Source organism: Chiloscyllium plagiosum, chromosome 12, assembly GCF_004010195.1.
Source record: "Chiloscyllium plagiosum isolate BGI_BamShark_2017 chromosome 12, ASM401019v2, whole genome shotgun sequence".
Classification (NCBI taxonomy): domain Eukaryota; kingdom Metazoa; phylum Chordata; class Chondrichthyes; order Orectolobiformes; family Hemiscylliidae; genus Chiloscyllium; species Chiloscyllium plagiosum.
Genome location: NC_057721.1, coordinates 42,754,943 through 42,777,692, shown reverse-complemented (window position 1 = coordinate 42,777,692; position 22,750 = coordinate 42,754,943). Strand labels below are relative to the sequence as shown.

The 22,750-nt window shown below is 40.4% G+C and overlaps 1 protein-coding gene across 7 annotated transcripts in view; it reads left to right on the top strand.

Moving 5' to 3' along the window:
- The window catches only part of nme7 (NME/NM23 family member 7), a 139,457-nt gene that overhangs the window by 65,347 nt on the left and 51,360 nt on the right, over nt 1-22,750 (top strand). For all 7 annotated transcript variants that reach the window (XM_043700891.1, XM_043700892.1, XM_043700893.1 and 4 more), the window contains exon 7: nt 13,928-13,992. In XM_043700891.1, the coding sequence (XP_043556826.1) occupies nt 13,928-13,992 (65 nt within the window). The remainder of the gene's footprint in view (nt 1-13,927; nt 13,993-22,750) is intronic.

The window sequence follows — 22,750 nt, the reverse complement described above, 5'->3', positions numbered from 1 at the left end:
TCCATCTGTCATTTTAATTTAGGTCAGTGTTCACACAGTTCATCCATTTTTAAATGCTTTGTACCCAGTCATTTTCTGCTTTCAGTTTGATAGCACAGTTTGCTGGATAGCTGTTTTGTAATGTAGAGTGACACTAGTAACATGCATTCAAATCCTGCACTGACTGAGATCACCCTGAAGGACTATCCTGCTCAACCTATCCCCTTGCCTGATGGGTGACCCTCAGTTTAAATCACCACCAGTAATCTCTGTCTTATGAGGGAACACCCTTTCAGAAGGCAAATTGAATATTGTCCTTCATTGCTAGAGGGATGGATTTTAAAAATAGTGAGGTTATGCTGCAGCTGTATAGGGTACAGGTGAAGCTACATCAGAGGATGAGAGGATTGGCTTATGAGGGGAGATGGAGTAGACTGGGAATATACTCATTGGAATTCAGAAGAATGAGGCGGGATCTTATAAAAACATACAAAATTATGAAGGGAATAGATAAGATAGAAGCAGGGAGGCTGTTTCTTCTGGCGGGTGAAACTTGAAGTAGGGGCATAGCCTCAAAGTAAGGGGAGTAGATCTAGGACTGAGTTGAGGAGGAACTTTTTCACCCAAAGGGTTGCGAATCTGTATAACTCTCTGCCCAGTTGAGGCTACCTTGTTGAATATTTTAAGGCAAAGAGAGATTTTTGACCAGTAAAGGCATTAAGAGTTATGGTGAGCAGCGAGTAAGTGGAGCTGAGTCTATGAAAAGATCTTATTGAATGGCAGAGCAGGCTCAATGGGTCAGATGGCCCACTCCTGCTCATATTTCTTATGTTCTTTACTCAGACTTTAATGTTCTTTAGTAATAGATACTCAGGTCATGCTGCGTCCACACTGCCATAGATAGTCTATTTGAATATCTGAGGAAAGGAATTCTGCTCCTATTTCTTATATGTTTTGCTCAGATGAACAGAATCAAGTCTATGGCAACTAAAAGTTATATTAATGAATTGAAATTGTACAAGTTGGGCCTTATCATAATTATGCTTTTGGTTGAATTTACTGCTTTTCATGCTGTCATGTGTATATTCCCCATTACATCACCTGATGCATGGGCTGTGATAATTCATGAGGAGCTGGAATGGTGCAAAGCATCCTGTTATGAGTGAGTTAACTGAGTCCAGGGACTTGGCAGTTCTGTCAACCTTGAAGACAGTGCCAAATTGGAGTATTGTTGGGCTGTCTTTTGCTCAGTAACTGACCAAATTGAGAGGCATGCGGAAAGAAATATGGTCATTAAATGGTAGTGTTGGGAGACTAGTTGAAAGCCTAGAAGAGATGAAAAGGGTGCAATGGATTGGGAAGAGTGTTGCAATGTAGAAATATCGAGATCAGAGTCCACATTAGGAGGGAAAATGTCACATGAAGTATTTTGAGTTGAAAATGTGATACCTTTCAATAGTAATCTTCTTGCAATGAAATTAGATTATATTTTGTACTTATGAAGAAGATATTTCATCCAAACTAATGTCAAGTTAAATTCATACAACACCAGGTTATAGTCCAACAGGTTTAATTGGAAGCACTAGCTTTCGGAGCGGCGCTCCAAAAGCTAGTGCTTCCGATTAAACCTGTTGGACTATCACCTGGTGGTGTGTGATTTTTAACTTTGTACACCCCAGTCCAACACCGGCATCTCCAAATCATGACTAGTGTCAAGTTACAACTGCTCTTCCTGCTGTAGGTTATCAGGTCTCATCATGATGTGTAGTATCGGAGTTAATTTGAAGAGAGAGGATTACTGTCTCTTTTGGAAGTAATTATTTGAGATTTCATGTACAATTGGATACACTTCAAATTTTCCATGCTGTGTCCCATGCCTTGATAAGCTCTCACTTGTAAAAGAAAAATGTGTACAATGCACAATTCTGGGTTTTACTTCTTGTTGACATGTTTAAAAATCAATTCAGGACCCCCTGTTCTGATCCTTGAGGATTGTTTTCAGTATATCTGTTTCACTTTTGTTTCTGAAGTATAGGTTTCTCTGGTTACCTCCCTTTGCTGTTAGAATTGTTGTTGATTCAAACCAAGAGTTAAATATGTAATCTAAGCTGCGATCTCAGTAAATTATTAAAAGAGCACAGTCTTAAAATCTGTCTTTGCTGATTCTCAGGATTCCACTTCCTCTAAAGATTAGATTAGATTACATTACAGTGTGGAAACAGGCCCTTCGGCCCAACAAGTCCACACCGACCTGCCGAAGCGCAACTCACCCATACCCCTACATTTACCCCTTACTTAACACTACGGGCAATTTAGCATGGCCAATTCACCTGACCTGCACATCTGTGGGAGGAAACCGGAGCACCCGGAGGAAACCCACGCAGACACGGGGAGAATGTGCAAACTCCACACAGTCAGTCGCCTGAGGCGGGAATTGAACCCGGGTCTCCGGCGCTGTGAGGCAGCAGTGCTAACCACTGTGCCACCGTGCCGCCCACTATGCTTGTTTACTTTTTTATTTGAAGGTAATTGTAAGAAAACATATTTCTTACAATTAATATTACAATAATATATATAAATATATATATTATCTGCAAGGTTTCTTTTGACTTTACTGTTCTTAATTTAGGTAATGTCAAGGCAGCATCACAAAGGGAAATTCCACATTCATTGTAAAGTCAGTACATTGGATATGAAGACATAAATTACACCATACTCCTTTTTAAATTATGTGTGTTACCTGATTAGTGCTCCCTTCTTCAATCCGCTCGGTTATTGCACTGTCTGCTGCCTCTAACCACCCACATCCCATTACTCCAAAACATAACTGATTTGATTAGTCCCCTGCACAGCAGCACTGCTCCTTTGTTCCCAGTTGTCCTCCGTCCTAGTATTTTCATACTATCAGGCCATCCTTTCCCACTGCGAACCCTCAATATATCTCATGCATTTTCAACTCAAAATACTTCATGTGACATTTTCCCTCCTAATGTGGACTCTGATCTCGATATTTCTACATTGCAACACTCTTCCCAATCCATTGCACCCTTTTCATTTCTTCTAGGCTTTCAACTAGTCTCCCAACACTACCAAGCTAAATAACGCATAAAGCATTTAATTAGTACCTTTTAAAATGTCAAATGACAATGAAACTATTTGGCCCGGTCTGGGATCCAGTCCTTACATGAGTCGCGATCTGGCATATAGCATCAATAACCTACAATTTATAGAACATCCTCAATCTCTTTGTGCTTCCCAGGCATTTTTTAAAAAAAGCTACATTCAGAAGGGTGGCCAAATGCTTGGTCAATGAGATGGAGAATTAAGGGTAGACAGGGGGATGGGAAATTTCAGAATGTGGTCCCTGGATGGCTGAAGTGTTTAAATAAAGGAAATCGGAGTGTGTACAAGAGGCTGGAATCTGAAGTACTCAGAATGAAATGGTGTTGTGACAAATGGGGGCACAAGTTGAAGAACTGATAAATATTGCAGAAATAGGAAGGAGCAAGACAGCAAAAAGACTTAAAAGTGCTTTTTTTTATTGAATTTCTACAAAATTAGAGTATGACGAGCAGATTTTTGAGATGAGGTGGCATTTACAGAATAAGATAAATTATCTCTCCTTCCATGCTCCTGAATGATACTCACTTCTTTGTTCCACCTCAAAGTCTCTGGGTTGGTGCTTCCTTTCTTCTGTTCAAACACTTCCTTGACAACCATCCTTCTTGACTGTGCTATTACTGTATCTTTGCAAACCAGTTTGTGACTTCATCTGGACTCAAAAAATACCTTTTTAAAAATTGATCATAATGAGCACTTAAAAAATTATTTTAATTACACATTCAGTGCTTACTGTGGGTACATCGTTCAATATCCTTATCATATAGATGGTCAACTTCTCAGAAGACTTGCTTTACTGTATTGTAAACTTATAATTTTGGAATACATGCATTCACGCAGAAAATAAATATAGGTGCATGAACAACGTAAATATATGAGAAAGCAACTAAAACCTAGGAAGGGTCACTGGACCCGAATGTTAACTTGGATTTCTCTTCACAGATACTGCCAGACCCGCTGAGCGTTTCCAGCAACTTTTGTTTTGTTTCTGATTTTCAGCATCTGCAGTTATTTTGGTTTTTAAAATCTACAAATGTTTGAGATATAAAAACGTGTTTTATGTAACTGAGTGATTAAGGGAGACTGATCAGTTAATGTTTACATCTTAGTCACTTCAATTTCACTTTATTCTAGATCGAGTTGTTCATTAACAAATTAATACTTCTGGTTCTGATACCAGTTCAGAGAATTTGGGATAAATCAAAACTGCTTTTTGCCATTATAGTCAAACTAAAAAGTGAGAGTCCATGTCCATCTTCAGCTGAAGTGAAGTGCAAAGATCAGACAGCTATGAGAATGAGACAGTATGCACAGTAGAACAGTAAAATTCTGTAATTGTACTCTGTATGATGCACTTGTTTTGAGCCTCACATTCATCAAATCAGTCTCATTGGCTGTGTTTATTACTCAGCAAACTCCAAAATAATGGTGCTCATTGTTTTATTTTCTGATAATGGATATTAACACATCTAACACATGATTTTCAAATTTGTACAGACAATGCATGTGAGTTATGCATTCATAACTAACCTTGGCAACAGTTCCAGGGTTTAAAAAGGAAAAAAACCCAGAAAACTGTTGTTGGTCTATTGTTAAATTGAAAACTTGTTCATGGTTTCATAAATCTGTGTAATAACTGAAAACTTGAACAAGATCTGATGTGTTGTTTCTTCACTGATGTGGAGATATGAGAATAATTCAAGTTGTTTCAAATTAATGCCAGGTCAGGGATTTTTTTGACGTATTGGGCTTATTTGTGAATATTTCAACAACAAAGCAAGGAATGAGAGAATGACCTAAGACATAACAGCTGAAAAATCTAGAACAAAAAGGTTATTAAAACATATACTGAAAACGCTGTTCATTCAAAGCTGCATTATCCATGGGTGCAGCACGTTTCCTGAATTTCCTTCCTAGTAGATTTGAGATTTTGGGTCTTTATGCAAACTCATCAATTTTATTTTCTGTCTTAATGTCCTGTATATTTCTAGCATTTTCTCTTTTGGTTAAAGATTGTAAGACTTTGATTATGTAGAATTGATCCTGTGTTACAAGTGGTGTACAATCAATTATGTAACCAATTGGAAAGTGAGTTTTAGGATTGTAATAGTCAGCACATAGAATATACATGATTTTGGTTAGAGTCATGGAGTCATAGAGATGTATAGCATGGAAACAGACCCTTCGGGGTATCCCAACCCAATCTAGTCCCACCTGCCAGCACCCGGCCCATATCCCTCCAAACCCTTCCTATTCATATACCCATCCAAAAGCCTTTTAAATGTTGCAATTGTATCAGCCTCCACCACTTCTTCTGGCAGCTCATTCTATTCACGTACCATCCTCTCTGTGAAAAAGTTGCCCCTTAGGTCTCTTTTATATCTTTCCCCTCTCAACCTAAACCTATGCCCTCTAGTTCTGCACTCCCCCACCCCAGGGACAACCCTTTGTCTATTTATCCTATCCATGCCCCTCATAATTTCATAAACCTCTATAAGGTCACCCCTCAGCTTCCGACCCTCCAGGGAAAACAGCCCCAACCTGTTCAGCCTCTCCCTATGGCTCAAATCCTCCAACCCTGGCAACATCCTTGTAAATCTTTTCTGAACCCTTTCAAGTTTCACAACATCTTTCTGATAGGAAGGAGTTCAGAATTGCACACAATATTCCAACAGTGGCCTAACCAATGTCCTGTACAGCCGCAACATGACCTCCCAACGCCTGTACTCAATACTCTGACCAATAAAAGAAAGCATACCAAACGTCTTCTTCACTATCCTGCGACTCCACTTTCAAGGAGCTATGAACCTGCACTCCAAGGTCTCTTTTTTTTCAGCAACACTCCCTAGGACCTTACCATTAAGTGCATAAGTCCTGCTAAGATTTGCTTTCTCAAAATGCAGCACCTCGCCTTTATCTGAATTAAACTCTATCTGCCACTTCTCAGCCCATTGGCCCATCTGGTCAAGATCCTGTTATAATCTGAAGTAACCTTCTTTGCTGTCCACTACACCTCCAATTTTGGTGATATCGGCAAACTTACTAACTCTTATGCTCACATCCAAATCATTTATGTAAATGAAGAACATTTGAAGTCGTAGATTCATAGAGATGTGTAGCATGGAAACAGACCCATTGGTCCAACTCGTCCATGCTGACCAGATATCCAAACTAATCTAGTCCCATTTGCCAGCACTCTTTGGCCCATATCCCTCTAAACCCTTCCTATTCATATACTCATCCAGATGCATTTTAAATGCTGCAATTGTAGCAGCCTCTACCACTTCCTAAGGCAGCTCATTCCATAAACGCATCGCACTCTGCGTGAAAAAAGTTGCCCCTTAAGTCCTTATTATCTTGTCCCTCTGACTAAACCTATGCCCTGTAGTTCTGGATTCCCTCACCCTAGTGAAAAGACTTTGTCTATTTATCCTATCCATGCTCCTCATGATTTATATCACCTCTCAGCCTCCAACACTCCAGGGAAAACAGCCCTAGCATATTCAGCCTCTCCTTATAGCTCAAACCCTCCAACCCTGGCAACATCCCTGCAAATCTTTTCTGAACCGTCAAGTTTCACCACATCCAATAGGAAGGAGAACAGAATTGCACACAATATTCCAAAAGTAGCCTAATCAATGTCCTGTACAGCCGCCACATGACCTCCCAACTCCTATACTCAATGCTCTGATCAATACAGGAAAGTATGCCAAACATCTTTCTGGTAATATTCCAATATAATATTAATTTCTTCTTAAACATAATATCCCTGCAACTAGAAGATTGGTTACACAATATGTATATGTAAGTCATTGCAGTATGTCATATAGCTGACTTCCCAGAGAAGTTAGAAATGAGGAGTTAATCTTTCTTCTCTGTATGTAGTGCCATCACATACAGGTACTATTAATACGTGGTGCACTTGAAATCTGGCAGTTGAATGGCAACACGTAAAGCTGCGCCTGTACATTAAAAAAACTATTCAGACTTGCATTTAAAAGAATTTAGCATATTTTAGAAACTGGTTTAACAACTGAAGGATTTGAAGTGCTTCATTAAATATAAGCCTATAATAAGTTAAATCTGTCAATCCAAAAGGTGGTTTTGAGATTTAGATCATAGAATCCCTGCAGTGTGGAAACATGCCATTTGACCCAACAAGTCCACAACAACCCGCCGAAGAGTATCTCACCCAGACCAATTCCCCTACACTATTACTCTGTTTCCCTAACTAATGCACCTAACCTACACATCCCTGAACACTATGGGTGATTTAGCTGGCCAATTCACCTAACCTGCACATCTTTGCACAATGGGAGGAAACCCAGGCAGGGACAGGGAGAATGTGCAAACTCCACACAGAAAGTCACCCGAGGCTGAAATAGAACCTGGGTCCCTGGCGCTGTGAAGCAGCAGTGCTAACCACTGAGCCACTGTGCTATCCAAATGGATTGTAGGGAGCTGAGCCGCATCTTGTGGGCATACATTTAATCAGGTGTTTGGGAACTCCGTCAACTTTCCACCTCCTCTCTAATTAAGTCCCTAGCAGGAAGGTTCATGGATGGCCTTCCCACCTGATTGAAACCCTTAAATGGGAAATGAGTGCCCACTTAAGGGTCTCATATGACAGCCGATGGGTTTACATGGATATATTTTTACAACCGTACAAATTAGGAGCAAAAATGGATTGCTTGGTCCCTTGACCCTAGTCTGTCATGCAATAAGATCATGTCTGATCTGGTTTTAACTTCCACTGTATATTCCTGGATATCCCCATTAATCTTTCATCCCATTCCGTCCTCTTTTCATCAACCTATCTCTGCCTTAAAGCTATTTAAAGATTCTGCATCTACTGGTTTTGAGGAAGAGTGATCCAAACAATCAGAACACACACGTACCTACACTGGATCCCCTAATGATCCCTCCACAAGAGGAAATGCCCATTTGACATCCACACCATCAAGCTGGACGTTTCTAAAGTCAACATGTTACTATGACCTATCCATGTGGGAGTAAAGATTGATTCTTGTGTCCTGAGCACTTTTTGTTGAATATGCTCAAATGTTATATATAAGCCTATGTAAAATCATTTTGAATTCTTGCACTAGGCTCATTAATTTGCATAATGTTAATTACCATTCTCTTTGATACTTTCTTACTGCTCTTTTTAGTTATCTTCTACACCTTTTGTATTTTTAAGAATATATTATTCTCACTTTTATGCCTAATTTGTCAATCTTGTTTATCCTGTAAACTCTCAATCCAGAGCAGCTCTGCCTTTGATGGATATATTAAGACCATAAGAAATAGGAGTGGAAGTAAGGCTATTCAGCCCATCTCTCCATGGCTGATAGGCATTTCCATGCCACTTACCAGCACTCTCCCCATATCCCTTAATTCCTTCAAGATTAAGAATTTATCAGTTTCTGCCTTGAAGACATTTAATGTCCTGGTCTCCACTGTGCTCCGTGGCACTGAATTCCACAGGCCCACCACTCTCTGGCTGAAGAAGTGTCTCCTCATTTCCGTTCTAAATTGACCCCCTCTAAATCTAAGGCTGTACCCACGAGTACTAGTATCCCCACCCTACAGAAACAATTTCCCAGCGTCCACCCTTTCTAAACCATGCATTATCTTGTAAGTTTCTATTAGATCTCTCCTCAACCTTCTGAACTCTAACGAATACAATCCCAGGATCCTCAGCCATTCATCGTATGTTAGGCCTACCATTCCAGGGATCATCCTTGTGAATCTACGCTGGACACACTCCAGTGCCAGTATGTCCTTCCTGAGGTGAGGGGCCCAAAACTGGACATAGTATTCCAAATGGGGCCTAACCAGAGCTTTATAAAATCTCAGTAGCACATCACTGCTTTTGCATTCCAACCCTCTTAAAAATAAATGACAACACATTTGCTTTCTTAACCACGGACTCAACCTGCAAGTCAACCTTTAGAGAATCCTATACTAGCACTCCCAGATCCCTTTATACTTTGGTTTATGAATTTTCTCAACGTTTAAAAAATAGTCCATGCCTGTATTCTTTTTTCCAAAGTGCAAGACCTCGCATTTGCTCACATTGAATTTCATCAGCCATTTCTTGGACCATTCTCCTAAACTGTCTAAATCTTTCTGTAGCCTCCCCATCTCCTCAGAACTACCTGCCTGTCCACCTAACTTCATATCATTGGCGAACTTTGCCAGAATGCCCCCTGTCTCTTCATCCAGATCATTTATATATAAAGTGAACAGCTGGGGCCCTAACACTGAACCCTGCAGGACACCAGTTGTCACCAGGTGCCATTCCGAAAAAGAACCTTTTATCCCAACTCTCTGCCTTCTATCAGACAGCCAATCCTCAATCCATGTCAGTAGCTCACCTCAAACACCGTGGGCCCTCACCTTACTCAGCAGCTTCCCGTGAGGCACCTTATCAAAGGCCTTTTGGAAGTCTAGGTAGATAACATCCACTGGGTTTCCCTGGTCTAACCTACTTGCTACCTCTTCAAAAAATTCTAGGAGGTTTTTCATGCACGACCTCTCCTTACTAAATCCATGCTGACTTGTCCTAATCCGACTCTGAACTTCCAAGAATTTAGAAATCTCATCCTTAACGATGGATTCTAGAATTTTACCTATAACCGAGGTTAGGTTAATTTTCCATCTTTTGTCTTGATCCTTTCGTGAACAAAGGGGTTACAACAATGATTTTCCAATCAATGGGACTTACCCTGACTCCAGTGATCTTTGAAAGATTACAACCAATGCCTCCGCTATTTCTTCAGTCATCTCCCTCAGAACTCTAGGATGTAGCCCATCTGGGCCAGGAGATTTATCAGTTTTAGACCTTTTAGCTTATCAAATACTTTCTCCTTTGTAATGGCCACCAATGTCAACTCTGCCCCTTGACTCTCCTTAATTGTTGGGATAATACTCATGTCTTCCACTGTGAAGACTGACACAAAGTATTTATTAAGTTCTTCAGCTATTTCCTTATCTCACATCACTAGCCTTCCTGCATCAATTTTGCCTCGTGTTTGTTTCTTATATTGAAAGAAACTTTTACTATCATTTCTAATATTACTAACTTTTCTTCATATTTGATCCTCTCCTTATTTCTCTCTTTGTTATCTCTGTTTGTTTTTCTAGTCTTCCGAATTTTCTGATTTCCCAGTGCTCTTTGCCACTTTATAGTGATACATTTCCTGAGTTCCTTCATCAGCCATGGATGTCTAATTCCCCCCCGATAATCTTTTTTTTATTTGGGATGAACCTCTGTACTGTGTCCTCAATTACACCAGAAACTCCTGCCATTGTTGCTCTACTGTCTTCCAGTCTCTGCTTCCAGTCAATCTTCATCAGTTCCTCTCTCTTGCCCCTGTAATTACCTTTATTTAACTGGAACACCATTGCATCCGATTTTGCCTTCTCTCTTCCAAACTGCAGACTGAACTCTACCATATTTTGATCACTGCCTCCTAATTGTTCCCTGACTTTAAGATCCTTTATAAAGTCTGGCTCGTTACACAGCACTAAGTCCAGAAAAGCCTGCTCCCTTGTGGGCTCCATCACAAGCTGTTCCATAAAGCCATCCTGTAAGCATTCCATGAATTCCCTTTTTCTAGATCCATTAGCAACATAATTCACCCAGTCCATTTGCATATTGAAGCCCCCATGATCACCGTGACTTTACTTTTCTTGACATGCCGTATCTATTTCCTGGTTTATCTTGCGCCCCTGGTCCTGACCACTGCGGGGAGGTCTGTACATTACTCCATTTATGTTTTTTTTGCCTTTGTCATTTCTCAACTCCACCCACACAGACTCCACTTCATCTGACCCTATTCATTTAATGCCATAGATTTAATTTCATTCTTAACTAACAGGGCCTCCCTCCCTGTCTTTTCGATAGGCTGTAAATCCTTGGATGTTTAATTTCCAGTCCTGAACCCCCTGCAGCCACATCTCTGTGATGCCTACCACATCATAATCATTTATGATGATTTGTGCTGTTAATTCATCTACTTTGTTTTGAATGCTTCGAGCATTCAGATAAAGCACTTTAATGTTAATTTTGTTATCCTCATGATTTTCATCACCTCTACCTTCCTTTTTGCTTCATTCCTAGTCTGTCTTGAACTTAAACCCTGCACGCATGCTAACCTGCTGCTTATCTTTCTACTTAACTCCATACTCCCTGTTGCTTTCCCTTTCCCTTTCCCTTTCCCTTTCCCTTCCTCCTCGACTCACAAGTTTAAAGTCTAGTGACCACCCTATTTATCCTTTTTGCCATCGGTACAGATCGCCCCGGTTCCAAAACTGATGCCAATGTCTCATGAAATGGAAATCCTCTTTCCCACACCAATCTCTTAGCCATGGGTTTACTTCCCTAATTTACTTATCCCTATGCCAAATAGCACATGGCTCGGGCAGTAATTCAGAGATTATGACCCTCGAGGACCTGTTCTTCAATTTCTTTCCTAGTGTTTGATATTCCCCAAACAGGTCCTCCTTCCTAGCCTTGCCTATGTTGTTTGTGCCAGCGTCGACCACAACAACTGGTTCCTCCTCCTCCTGCTCCAATATCCTTTCAAGCCATTCGGAGATGTCCTGCACCCTGGCACCGGGCAGGCAACATACCATGCGGGACTCCCGATCCGGCTTGCAAAGGACACTATCTGTCCCCCTAATTATAGAATCCCCTATAACAACTACTTGTCTTTTTGCTCCCCACTCTTGAATGACCTTCTGCACTGTAGTGCCGAGGTCAGCTGGCTCACTCTGTCCACAGCCCTTTTCCTCATCCATACAGGGAGCAAAAATCTCATACCTGTTGGACAAGGTCGAGGGCTTAAGGCTCCTCCACTCTTGAGCTCAGAATCTCCCTACCTACCTCACTTCACACTTTACAACAGTCACACCCTGATCACTGACTGAATTTGAATTACTTAATCTGCCAGATGTGACTGCCTCCTGAAACAAAGTGTCCAGGTAACTCTTCCCCCTCCCGGATGTGCCGCAGTGTTTGAAGCTTAGATTCTAGATCAACAATTCTGATCCGGAGTTCTTCCAGCAACCAACACTTGCTGCAGATGTGGTCACTGCCGTTGACAATGGGATCAGCCAGCTCCCACATCATACAGCTACAGCACATCACCTGTCCATCCATTTCTACTTATTTAATTAATTTATACAAATTTATGAGTTAAACAATTGTTAGTACTTCTCTATGGTCTTATTCAACTAACCAATAGTAAACTTTTAAACAATCACACAAAACACAAGAAATATCAATTGAAATGCCTTACCTTTGCAACACACGAGAGTCTTTTTTTTGGTTAGAGGAGGAGGGCAGGTGGGAGACACTACACGTGTAGTGTCTTGGGATATATTGCTTTTACTGAGTTGAAATGTGTTTAATTTGAGCCACTTATAAGTACGAAAAAATTCACATGGGTTAACTATTTTGACTGACGTTTTTTTCCAAGCACTTAATGGTAGGATGATTCTTCAATCCTGTAAGCAAGTTATACCCCCAGTTTTTAGTTTGTGTTTGGAGGTTATTTAGCTTTGGGGTGGTTCTTTGCTAGTTTAAAATCACCAGTGCCCATGGTTTACAATGTAAATAATCTGAGGCATTCTTTGCAACTGAAGAATGGATGATGTGAATAACGCAGTGAGAAGAGCGTTGTTGTGAGATTGGTGCTGTAATAAGTCATACAATTAAACTCAAATAACAAACTTGACTTCTCACCTATCTTACACCCTACTGAGTGTCCTTAGTGAAAAAGCAGTGTTTGATGACGGGCAACTGGGCATGTTCTAGTGTCAACGAATGCAGTCAAATTGAAAATAATTTTCATTTCTGACCAATGACCATGTTCATACATAACCAGCTTCATAAATAATTTGTAAAATTCAGATGCTGAATCAAAGAAATAAGGCATGTCAAAAATGGTTGCTATTTAATTCAAAGAATAACTGAGGCAAGAAGACTTCAAATTTGATTCTTAGTCTTGAGTTCGTTAATCTCTACTGTTTTGGCATTGGGGATATTTCAACAGTCTTACTCATTACAGGTAGTGATGTGAAAATAAGCTGATCTGGCAGGGATTCTTGACAGTGAAGTCTACGTATGCCAACATGAGAGAGGAAAGAAAAAAGAGAGAAGAGAAAAATGAACTCTCAAGATAAATGAAACTTTATTATGTAACCTTGATAACCTTCAATTGTGTTAAAGATTATATTTATACCTTCAGTACTCATGGCCGAGAAAGTATCTCCTTTGGTTCTTTGTTATTCAGCGATGACTGTGTATTAACACTAGGATAGGATGGCTTTAGGCTCAGCTGTGATGCTTTTTAACATGAAATTTCTTGTGAAGTTCTGTGTTCACGCATGAGCAATGAGTATTTGGTTGATGAACCTGTTGACTTTTGTGTCCTATGAAGCAATGTGAGTCAACAATTTGAGGAGAAGAGAACATCACTAGATGTTGTCATTTTAAGAGCTCAATTTGCAAATGAGCCAAGTACCTAGATATTATCACATGCCTGCAGGTTCTCTGGATATTATTCTGTATTATATATATATTGTTTTAATTGTAAATAAATTCACCAGAGATAGACAAATAAGAGAAGTCCTTGTACCTTGTTTATGTCATATTTGGCTAACAAACAATGTTGTTATGTTTGCAGTGTCAAAAGATTTTCTGATTAAGTAATTGTCAAATGTGCTCCTTATATGTTTATTAAATAAAATTAATTTAGTAATATTTCCATGGAATATTCTGAGAATTTTGTCATTTATAATTTTACAATTTTTCTAGGTCTGGCTGGAAAGATTTTAGATGCCATTGAAGAACGCGGATTTAAATTTACCGCATTTCAATTGGTAAGATGATTAATAATTTTTGTACAAAAACTGTGTGTAACAGTAATTTTGTGTGCAAAATTGTATAAGCTACTCTTAGTTGGGAGATTTTTCTGGAAATTAATGCCAGGAACTTTTGGACCTAAAGTGGCTCCTGTACCATTGCTTTACAAACTCAATTGTGATTTGGTGATCCTCCATGTTCCTTGCTAGATTTCATCTGTTTGGATGCAGTAGGCTGTGAATGGCTATATTGAGCCAGGAGGTGCTAGCCCATATCCCCATACCATCATCCTCTGAATTTTTTTTGGAAAAGGAACGGTAGAAACATAAAAGGTAGGAGCAGGAGTAGGTCATTGGTCCTTTGAGCCTGCTGTGCAGTTAGTACAATCACAGCTGAATATCCAACTATGTAGCCTCTTCCTGCTTTCTCCCCATACCCTTTTATCCCTTTAGCCCATAAAGTGTGAGGTGCTGCATTTTGGGAAGACAATTCAGGACAGGACTTATACACTTAATGGTAAGGTCCTGGAGAGTGTTGCTGAACAAAGAGACCTTGAAGGGCAGGTTCATGGTTCCTTGAAACTCTTCGATTAGATTACTTACAGTGTGGAAACAGGCCCTTCGGCCCAACAAGTCCACACCGCCCCGCCGAAGCGCAACCCACCCATACCCCTACATTTACCCCTTACCTAACACTGCAGGCAATTTAGCATGGCCAATTCACCTGACCTGCACATCTTTGGACTGTGGGAGGAAACCGGAGCACCCGGAGGAAACCCACACAGACACGGGGAGAACGTGCAAACTCCACACAGTCAGTCGCCTGAGCGGGAATTGAACCCGGGTCTCTGGCGCTGTGAGGCAGCAGTGCTAACCACTGTACCACCGTGCCGCCCACTGAAAGTTGAGTCCCAGGTCAAAAAGGCATATGGTATGCTTGCCTTTATTGATTGCATTGAGCATAGGAGTTGAGAGGTAATGTTGCATCTGTACAGGACATTGGTTAGGCCACTTTTGGAATATTGTATGCAATTCTGGTCTCCTTGCAACTTGTGGAACTTGAAAAGCTTCAGGAAAGATTTACAAGGATATTGCCAGGGTTGGAGGATTTGAGTTACGGAGAGAGACTGAATAGGGTGGGGTTATTTTCCCTGGAGTGTCGGAGGCTGAGGGGTGACCTTATAGAGGTTTATAAAATCATGAGGGACATGGTTGGGATGATTAGCCAAGGTCTTTTCCTGGGATAGGGGGGTTCAAAACTAGAAGGCATAGGTTTAGGGTGAGAGAGAAAAGATATAAAAGGGACCTAAGGAGCAACTTTTTCAGACTGAGGGTTTTGCGTGTATGGAATGAGTTACCAGAGGAAGTAATGGAGGCTGATACAATCACAACATTTAAAAGGCAACTGGATGGGTATGTGAATAGGAAGGGTTTAGAGGGACATGGGCCAAATGCTGGCAAATGGGACTGGATTAATTTAGGATATTTGGTCAGCATGGACAGTTGGACCAAAGGGTCTGTTTCCATGCTATACAGCCCTATGACAATATTGAACTCCTTATTAAAAACAATTCAATGTTTTGGACTCAGCTGCTTTCTGTCACAGAGAATGCTACAGGCTCCCCATTCTCTGGGTGAAAATGTTTCTCCTCACTTCAATCCCAAAAGGCCTACCCCATATGCCTTTCCTAAAAAAGGATTATACCCAAAATGTCATCTTCTCCACCTCCTGCTTGTCTACTTTGGATTCCAGCATCTGCAATTTTTCTGTCTCTACCCCATATCCTTAGCCTGTGACTATATTTAAATGCCACGTGATGGAAGTATCGTGGCAGCTATCTAGGAATCCAGGTTGATCGGTTTTTGTGATCATATACATATTGATAAGGTTGTGATTGTCAGAGTGCTGAAAATAGAGTGTGGAGGATAGGACCCTGTATTTGGGCAAAACTGGCCTTTGAAGAGAATCCCACTACACAATAATTTTGACCGTTATCCAATTTCTCATCTATATATTGCTCCTCAGTGTCGTCATTCAGAAACAGTTTCCACTTGTACATTGATGATGCCCAACTCCTACCTCATTTACCAGCTCTCTTCCTATCTCCAGTGATAGTGATCTTTTGTGCTATTTGTCCAACATCCATTGTTTAAAAAGATTTCTCCAATTTAACGTTTGCAAAATTAAAGCTACTATTTCTGTAACAATCTCCATTTCCTACCCACTGATTCCATCCCTCCCTCAGCTGTTTTCTGAAATTGAATGACATAATTCACAGCTTTGATGTTTTATTTGGTCCTGAGATGAACTTCCGACTATATATCTGCTTCATTGTCAAGACCAACTGTTTCTACCTTTGTATTGTCACCTGTCTTTGACCTGCCTTGGCTCTTCTGCTGAAACCCACACATATATCTTTGCTGCCTGTGGACTTGATTAATAGAATGCTCTCTTACTGACCTTCCATTTTCAACCCTTCATAAACGTAAACTCATCAAAACCTTGGATGTGTTCTAATTCGCACAAAGTCTAATTTGTCTATCACACCTGTCCATGCTGACGTACATTGAATTCCAGTCACACAATGTCTCAGTTTTAAAGTTTTGATCCTTGCTTTAAAATTACTGCAGAATCTCAACCTTCTAATTCCCCCCGGTCTACAACCCTCTGAGATTTTTGCAATCATCCACTTCTGGTTTCTTGCTCAAACCCAGTTTCAGTCAGCTGTACCATCAGCTACCTATTCAAAATTCCTAGAATTCTTTCCATAATTTCTTTACCTCTCTCTTCTCTTTTTAAGAGGTTCTCTAAAAGCTAGATCTTTCACCACCTGTCTTCTCAATATTGCTTTCTGTGGTAGATTGTCAAACTATTTGTTAATGTCTGTGTGAAGGAGATTGGGATGTTAATGACATTTCATAAATATGTATTTACTGCAATTTGGAACTGCGTATCAGAAGTACTTGCGGTTTACAATTGTAAATGAACAACTTGTTTTGAATAAAAACTGAAAGAACTGCAGAATACGGATTAGTTGTTTGAAGCTCCAAATAACGTATAGGTGTCTTGACGATGGAGTAGATAAGTGGTTAAAAGCTCATTTCAGCATCGCCTAAAATGTCTAAGTTATGAACAATCTAATTGAGCTCTAGACAGTAGCCAGGGAAGAGAAATTGTGTCAGTAATTTTGGAATAGAATTTATTGAAGGAAAGACTGTTTATTAGGATTGAGTTGCAAAAAGAAAGACGAGTGTGGAGACCATGAACCTTCCTGCATTTTCCCATTTTGCTGACCCAATGATGGACAAGTGCATAACTAGTTTCCAAGCTTTGGACTCATAATTGGCATTGTTTTGCCGAAAATGCTTTGTGTATATTTAGTTTATTTGTGAATACACAGTTAATAGATGCTCAAGTTCTGAAATTTTGATATCATAAAGTCATACACCATTGAGTTGTTTTCGGCCTTTTATGGCAAAAGTACAGTTTGGATGATAGATGGCTACTACTGAAGCACTACTGATGTAGTGTTACTGAGATCTCATAGCAAAACTAAAATTGTGGTAAGCTCACTGATATTTTGTCCTGAAAGATGCATGAATTTTCCTGCTGTGGTTCAATTCTTAAAGTTCTGTGTCTTTTCTAATACTACAGTAAAAAGTTCTGCTTATTTTGTTGAAAAAATATTTTGTGTATTTAGCTTCCATATCAAAGTAACATAATTATGTTTACACATCGTTTTATTTACCGCTGTCTGAGATCTCAGAATCCGATTTTATTTATCTGATGCGTAGAGCAGAAGGAAACTCATTTAGTTTGGAAGTATGAGAGGCAGAATGCTTGATAGAGTCAGGAACAGGAGGAGAATCCAAAGTCAAATGTAGGGGCAACAGTCAATTGACATGCACAAGCAAGGATCTGGAAATTCATTAAAGGGTGAAAAGAAATGAAAGCTATTAAGTAGTTTATGATCAATAACATGATTAATGTGTGAAATTAATAAATGCCAAGTAAGAGCTGCAGCAGGCTGGTCGTTGGAATGTTCAAATATTAATTGGAACTGGAAAATCCTTTGGGAATGAGTCACATGATCAGAATCAGGCCATTATAGGAACAAATATAGCATATTTACATAAGAATATAAAAACTAGGAGCAGGAGTAGGCCGTCCAGTCCTTCTAGCCTGCACCATCATTCAATAAGATTCATGGCTGATCTTTTCATGGCCTCAGCTCCATTACCCACTCTCCCACCATAACCCTCCATACCTTTACTGGTCAAAAAATTGTCTGTCTTAGCTTTATAACATTTACTAAGGAAGCCTCAACCACTTCATTAGGCAGAGAATTCCATAGAATCACAACCCTCTGGGTGACGAAGTTCCTTCTCGATTCAGACCTAAATTTTCTCACCCTAAATTTGAGGATATGCCTCTTGTCCTAGTTTCACTCGCCAGTAGAAACATCCTCTCTACTTCTATCTGATCTATTCCCTTCATAATTTTCTGTTTCTATAAGATAGCCCCATTCTTCTAAATTCCCATGAATATAATCTCAGTTTACTTAGTCTCTCCTCATAAACATAGAACATAGAACAATACAGCACAGAACAGGCCCTTCGGCCCACGATGTTGTGCCGAACTTCTAACCTAGATTAAGTACCCATCCATGTACCTATCCAAATGCCGCTTAAAGGTCGCCAATGATTCCGATTTTACCACTCCCACGGGCAGCGCATTCCATGCCCCCACCACTCTCTGGGTAAAGAACCCACCCCTGACATCTCCCCTATACCTTCCACCCTTCACTTTAAATTTATGTCCCCTTGTAACACTCTGTTGTACCCGGGGAAAAAGTTTCTGACTGTCTACTCTATCTATTCCTCTGATCATCTTATAAACCTCTATCAAGTCACCCCTCATCCTTCACCATTCCAATGAGAAAAGGCCTAGCACTCTCAACCTATCCTCGTACGACCTATTCTCAATTCCAGGCAACATCCTGGTAAATCTTCTCTGCAAAGCAGAGAAATGACATCCAGTGAGAGTGAGTAGACTGTTGTTGGGATGAGGTGAAGGAGCCTCTTGGCAAAACCACATCGTCTCCAACCTCATCCGTGTTGGCAGATGTCGTTGGTGATGGTGGGGAGGGCTAATGGAGGGGGGGGTGAAGAGGAGGAACTCAAGCGGCTGCTGCCTGCACCTGTCTTCAAAGGGACCACTTTCAAGAAGAGGTGGTGAGCTTTGCACCCAAGAGAGCATCACGAGGAGAGATCAGGGGCTTGTCCACACTTCCACCCACTTCCCCCTTGGCTCAAAGCTGAAGGCACTTGCTGAGATGCAAGTCCCTCAGTGCTGCCAGACTTCAAAATTCCTTTGGAGCTGCTTCTTGGGAGCTTTTTCTGACAGTCAAGTTCCCACCTCAAATCATGCTCTCGTCTGTGCTCAGCAGAAACCAGTTTCCAAGACGGGACCAGTTATCCGCATCAAGTGCAAACACTTACCTGTTCTACCTCAGGAAGGTTGACTTCAACTGTGCCACGTAGTGTTGTGCTGGAAAAGCACAGCCAGTCAGGCAGCAGCCGAGGAGCAGGAGAGTCGATGTTTTGAGCATAAGCTCTTCACCGTGAATGTGATGAAAGGCTTATGCTTGAAACGTCGACTCTCCTGCTCCTCGGATGCTGCCTGACCACAGTACCACACCTTTCCAGCACCACACTTTTTGACTCTGATCTCCAGCATCTGCAGTCCTCAATTTTTCCTTCAACTTGTGCCACCCCTACAACTGCCCAGCTAAGATCAACATAGATGTTGTCTGGAATCTCAGTTCTGTATGATTTCAAGTCCAGTTGCACACATTGGAGTCTCCTCTGGGACAGAAAAGACCTGTTCAAAGAGGATAGGTCTTACCCGAGCTGGAAAGGGACCCATATCTTAGCAGGGAGCTTTGCTCGTTCCACCCAAAGAGACTTTATACAGATAGAGAGGAGAGTGGAGGAATTACAAGTCATGGCGTAAATAGAAAGGTTGGTGGGGAAGGTTCTGAATGTGAAGAGAGCACTACTGTCCTTGATCGGACCTACCCTCATTCTCGTCATTCTCAGGTTTCTCACATACGCATAAAACCAACACCCTCAACTCCAGAATCATCTTCGTGAACCTAATCTGCACCCCTTCTAGTGCCAGTACATCCTTTCTCAAGTAAGAAGACCAAAACTGCACACAGTACTCCAGGTGTGCCTCACCAACACCCTATACAGCTACAACATAATCCAGACAGCGAAGAAGGTTACCTCAGAGTACAACAGGATCTTGATCAGATGGGCCAATGGGCTAAAAAGAGTGGCAGGTGGAGTTTAATTTGGATAAATGTGAAGTACTGCATTTTGGAAAAGCAAATCAGGGCAGGAGGATTCACGAGTTTTGAGAACATTTGTAGGTCAGGTTGAGGTTTTGGATGTAGGTTTGCTCGCTGACCTGGATGGCTCCTCTCCAGATGTTTCATTACCCTACTAAATAACATCTTCAGTGGGCCTCAGGCGAAGCAATGCTGAAAATTCCTGCTTTCTATTTATATGTTTGGGTTTCTTTCAGTTGGTTATGACATTTCCAGTGGTGATGTCATTTCCTGTGGTGAAGTCACTCCCTGTTCCTTTTCTCAGAGGTTGCTGATGGAGTCTAACTTGGTGTGTTTGTTGATAGAGTTCTGGTTGAAATGCCATGCTTCTAGGAATTCTCGTGTGTGTCTTTGTTGGGCTTGTCCTAGGATGGGTGTGTTGTCCCAGTCGAAGTGGTGTCCTTCCTCACCCATATGTGAGGATACTCGTGAGAGAGGGTCATGTCTTTTTGTGACTGTTGGTGTTCATGTATCCTGGTGGCTAGCTTTCTACCTGTTTGTCCAATGTATGTTTGTTACAGTCCTTGCATGGTATTTTGTAAGTGACATTAGTTTTGCTTGTTGTCTGTATAGGGTTTTTCAAGTTCGTTAGCTCCTGGTTTAATGTGTTGGTGGGTTTGTGGGCTACATAAGTTTAGACTTTGTGTATCTAAAATATTGCCATTATTCATGAGCACCAAGGTACAATCACAAAACACTTGATTGAGCAGGGAAGGAAAATCCTTTGCTATTTGTAGCACATATACAGAATAAAATTGAATGTAATATTGCTCAACATTGTTTTCAGAAAAGCTTTCCGCTTGTCTTTTGGATTCCTTCTGTTGAGACTTACCTAATAACAACGTCCATTCCTGTAGTATTGCTAACACTTAAAAAGCTAATCAAAGAGAGACAGTTTTTCAGTTGTTCCAATTTTTTTGAAGACATATCAAAAATTATAGATGATGGAATAGGCTAAAGAATTTATTTGTATGAACTTCCAGAATGCATGTGAGGAAGACCCTCAAAATAAACTTAGTTAAATTTGAAACATGTAGAAATGAAGTTGAGTTACTAAACTGGTTAGAAAAGTAACTGAATAGCAGGTGGCAGACAGTTGAGGTAATGGCATTCAATTGGTAGGATGTGATTCATGTTTGTAAGGGAACTGTGTTAATAACTTAGATGATGGGTTAGAAAGTTACATTTCCGGTTTTGCTGACAGCGCGTAGGTAAGCAACATTCTAAGCAGTAACATGAATGAAAACATAAAATTGCACAGAAATTGATAGAATAAGTGAGCCGGCAAAAAGCTGTGGCAAATGGATTTCTGTGTCGAACATTATTTGGATCGCAAAAAGACAGATTTTATAACTTGTTTACATGGTAAAAAATTAAAAGCAGTGAAAAGAATTAGGAGACCATCAACATATATCGTTAATATTTCATAGCCAGGTGCAGAAAAATATTAAGGTAATTACTAGAATACTCAACCATAATATAAAGGAAAACAAGTCATGTTGCAGTTATATGAAGATTTAGTGAGACCACATCTCAGACACTGTGTTCAGTTTCACCATTGCATGTTAGGAAGGATACATTGACTTTTCACTGAGTCTATTTACCAGATTCACACTCCAACTCCCAAAGATTAGATTACAAAGAGAAATCACTCAAACTAGAATTAAAATCCCTTAATTGACAAAATTAAGGAGCAATTTTATCAAAGATATTGTTATGATCCCCATAGAGACAGTTAACTTTGGAGAACAAAAATGAACTTCCGGGTGACTAACACAAATAAAAGACACAATGTCCTATTTCAGCCATTTGCTGTGGTAAAAAAGAGCAAAACTCGACATGAAACAAACATTATTAACAAATGACAATATCTCGTATGAAGGAAAAGGCGCTTCTGGATGAAATAACTAACATGTTCAAAGAAGTTTAGCAGCTCCTTTTACTATACACTGTGCTTCTAGCAAATATAAAATGTGTTGCTGGAAAAGCGCAGCAGGTCAGGCAGCATCCAAGGAGCAGGAGAATCGACATTTCGGGCATAAGCCCTTCTTCAGCCCTTCCAAACAATATATGGAAACTTTTATCTTTTTAGGAGTAAAAATCGAAAAAAATCTTCACTGATGATGATATTAATTTTGAACACTACTCTGGAACTGACAGTTCAGACCGAGTCAGTTATTAACTCTAAATCTGAGATTAAATAATTTTCTTTTAAAAAATAATCTATGAGCATCATGCAATAAAGGTTATGAGCTAGGCCAGTTAGCTGTGATCTCATGAAATGAATGAACAGGCTTGAACGGCTTCTAAAAAAAATCTGTTGAGTCAATGCTGCTGCACATCTTTGAGGACAGAAGTGGACTCCTGATGGGGAATTGGAA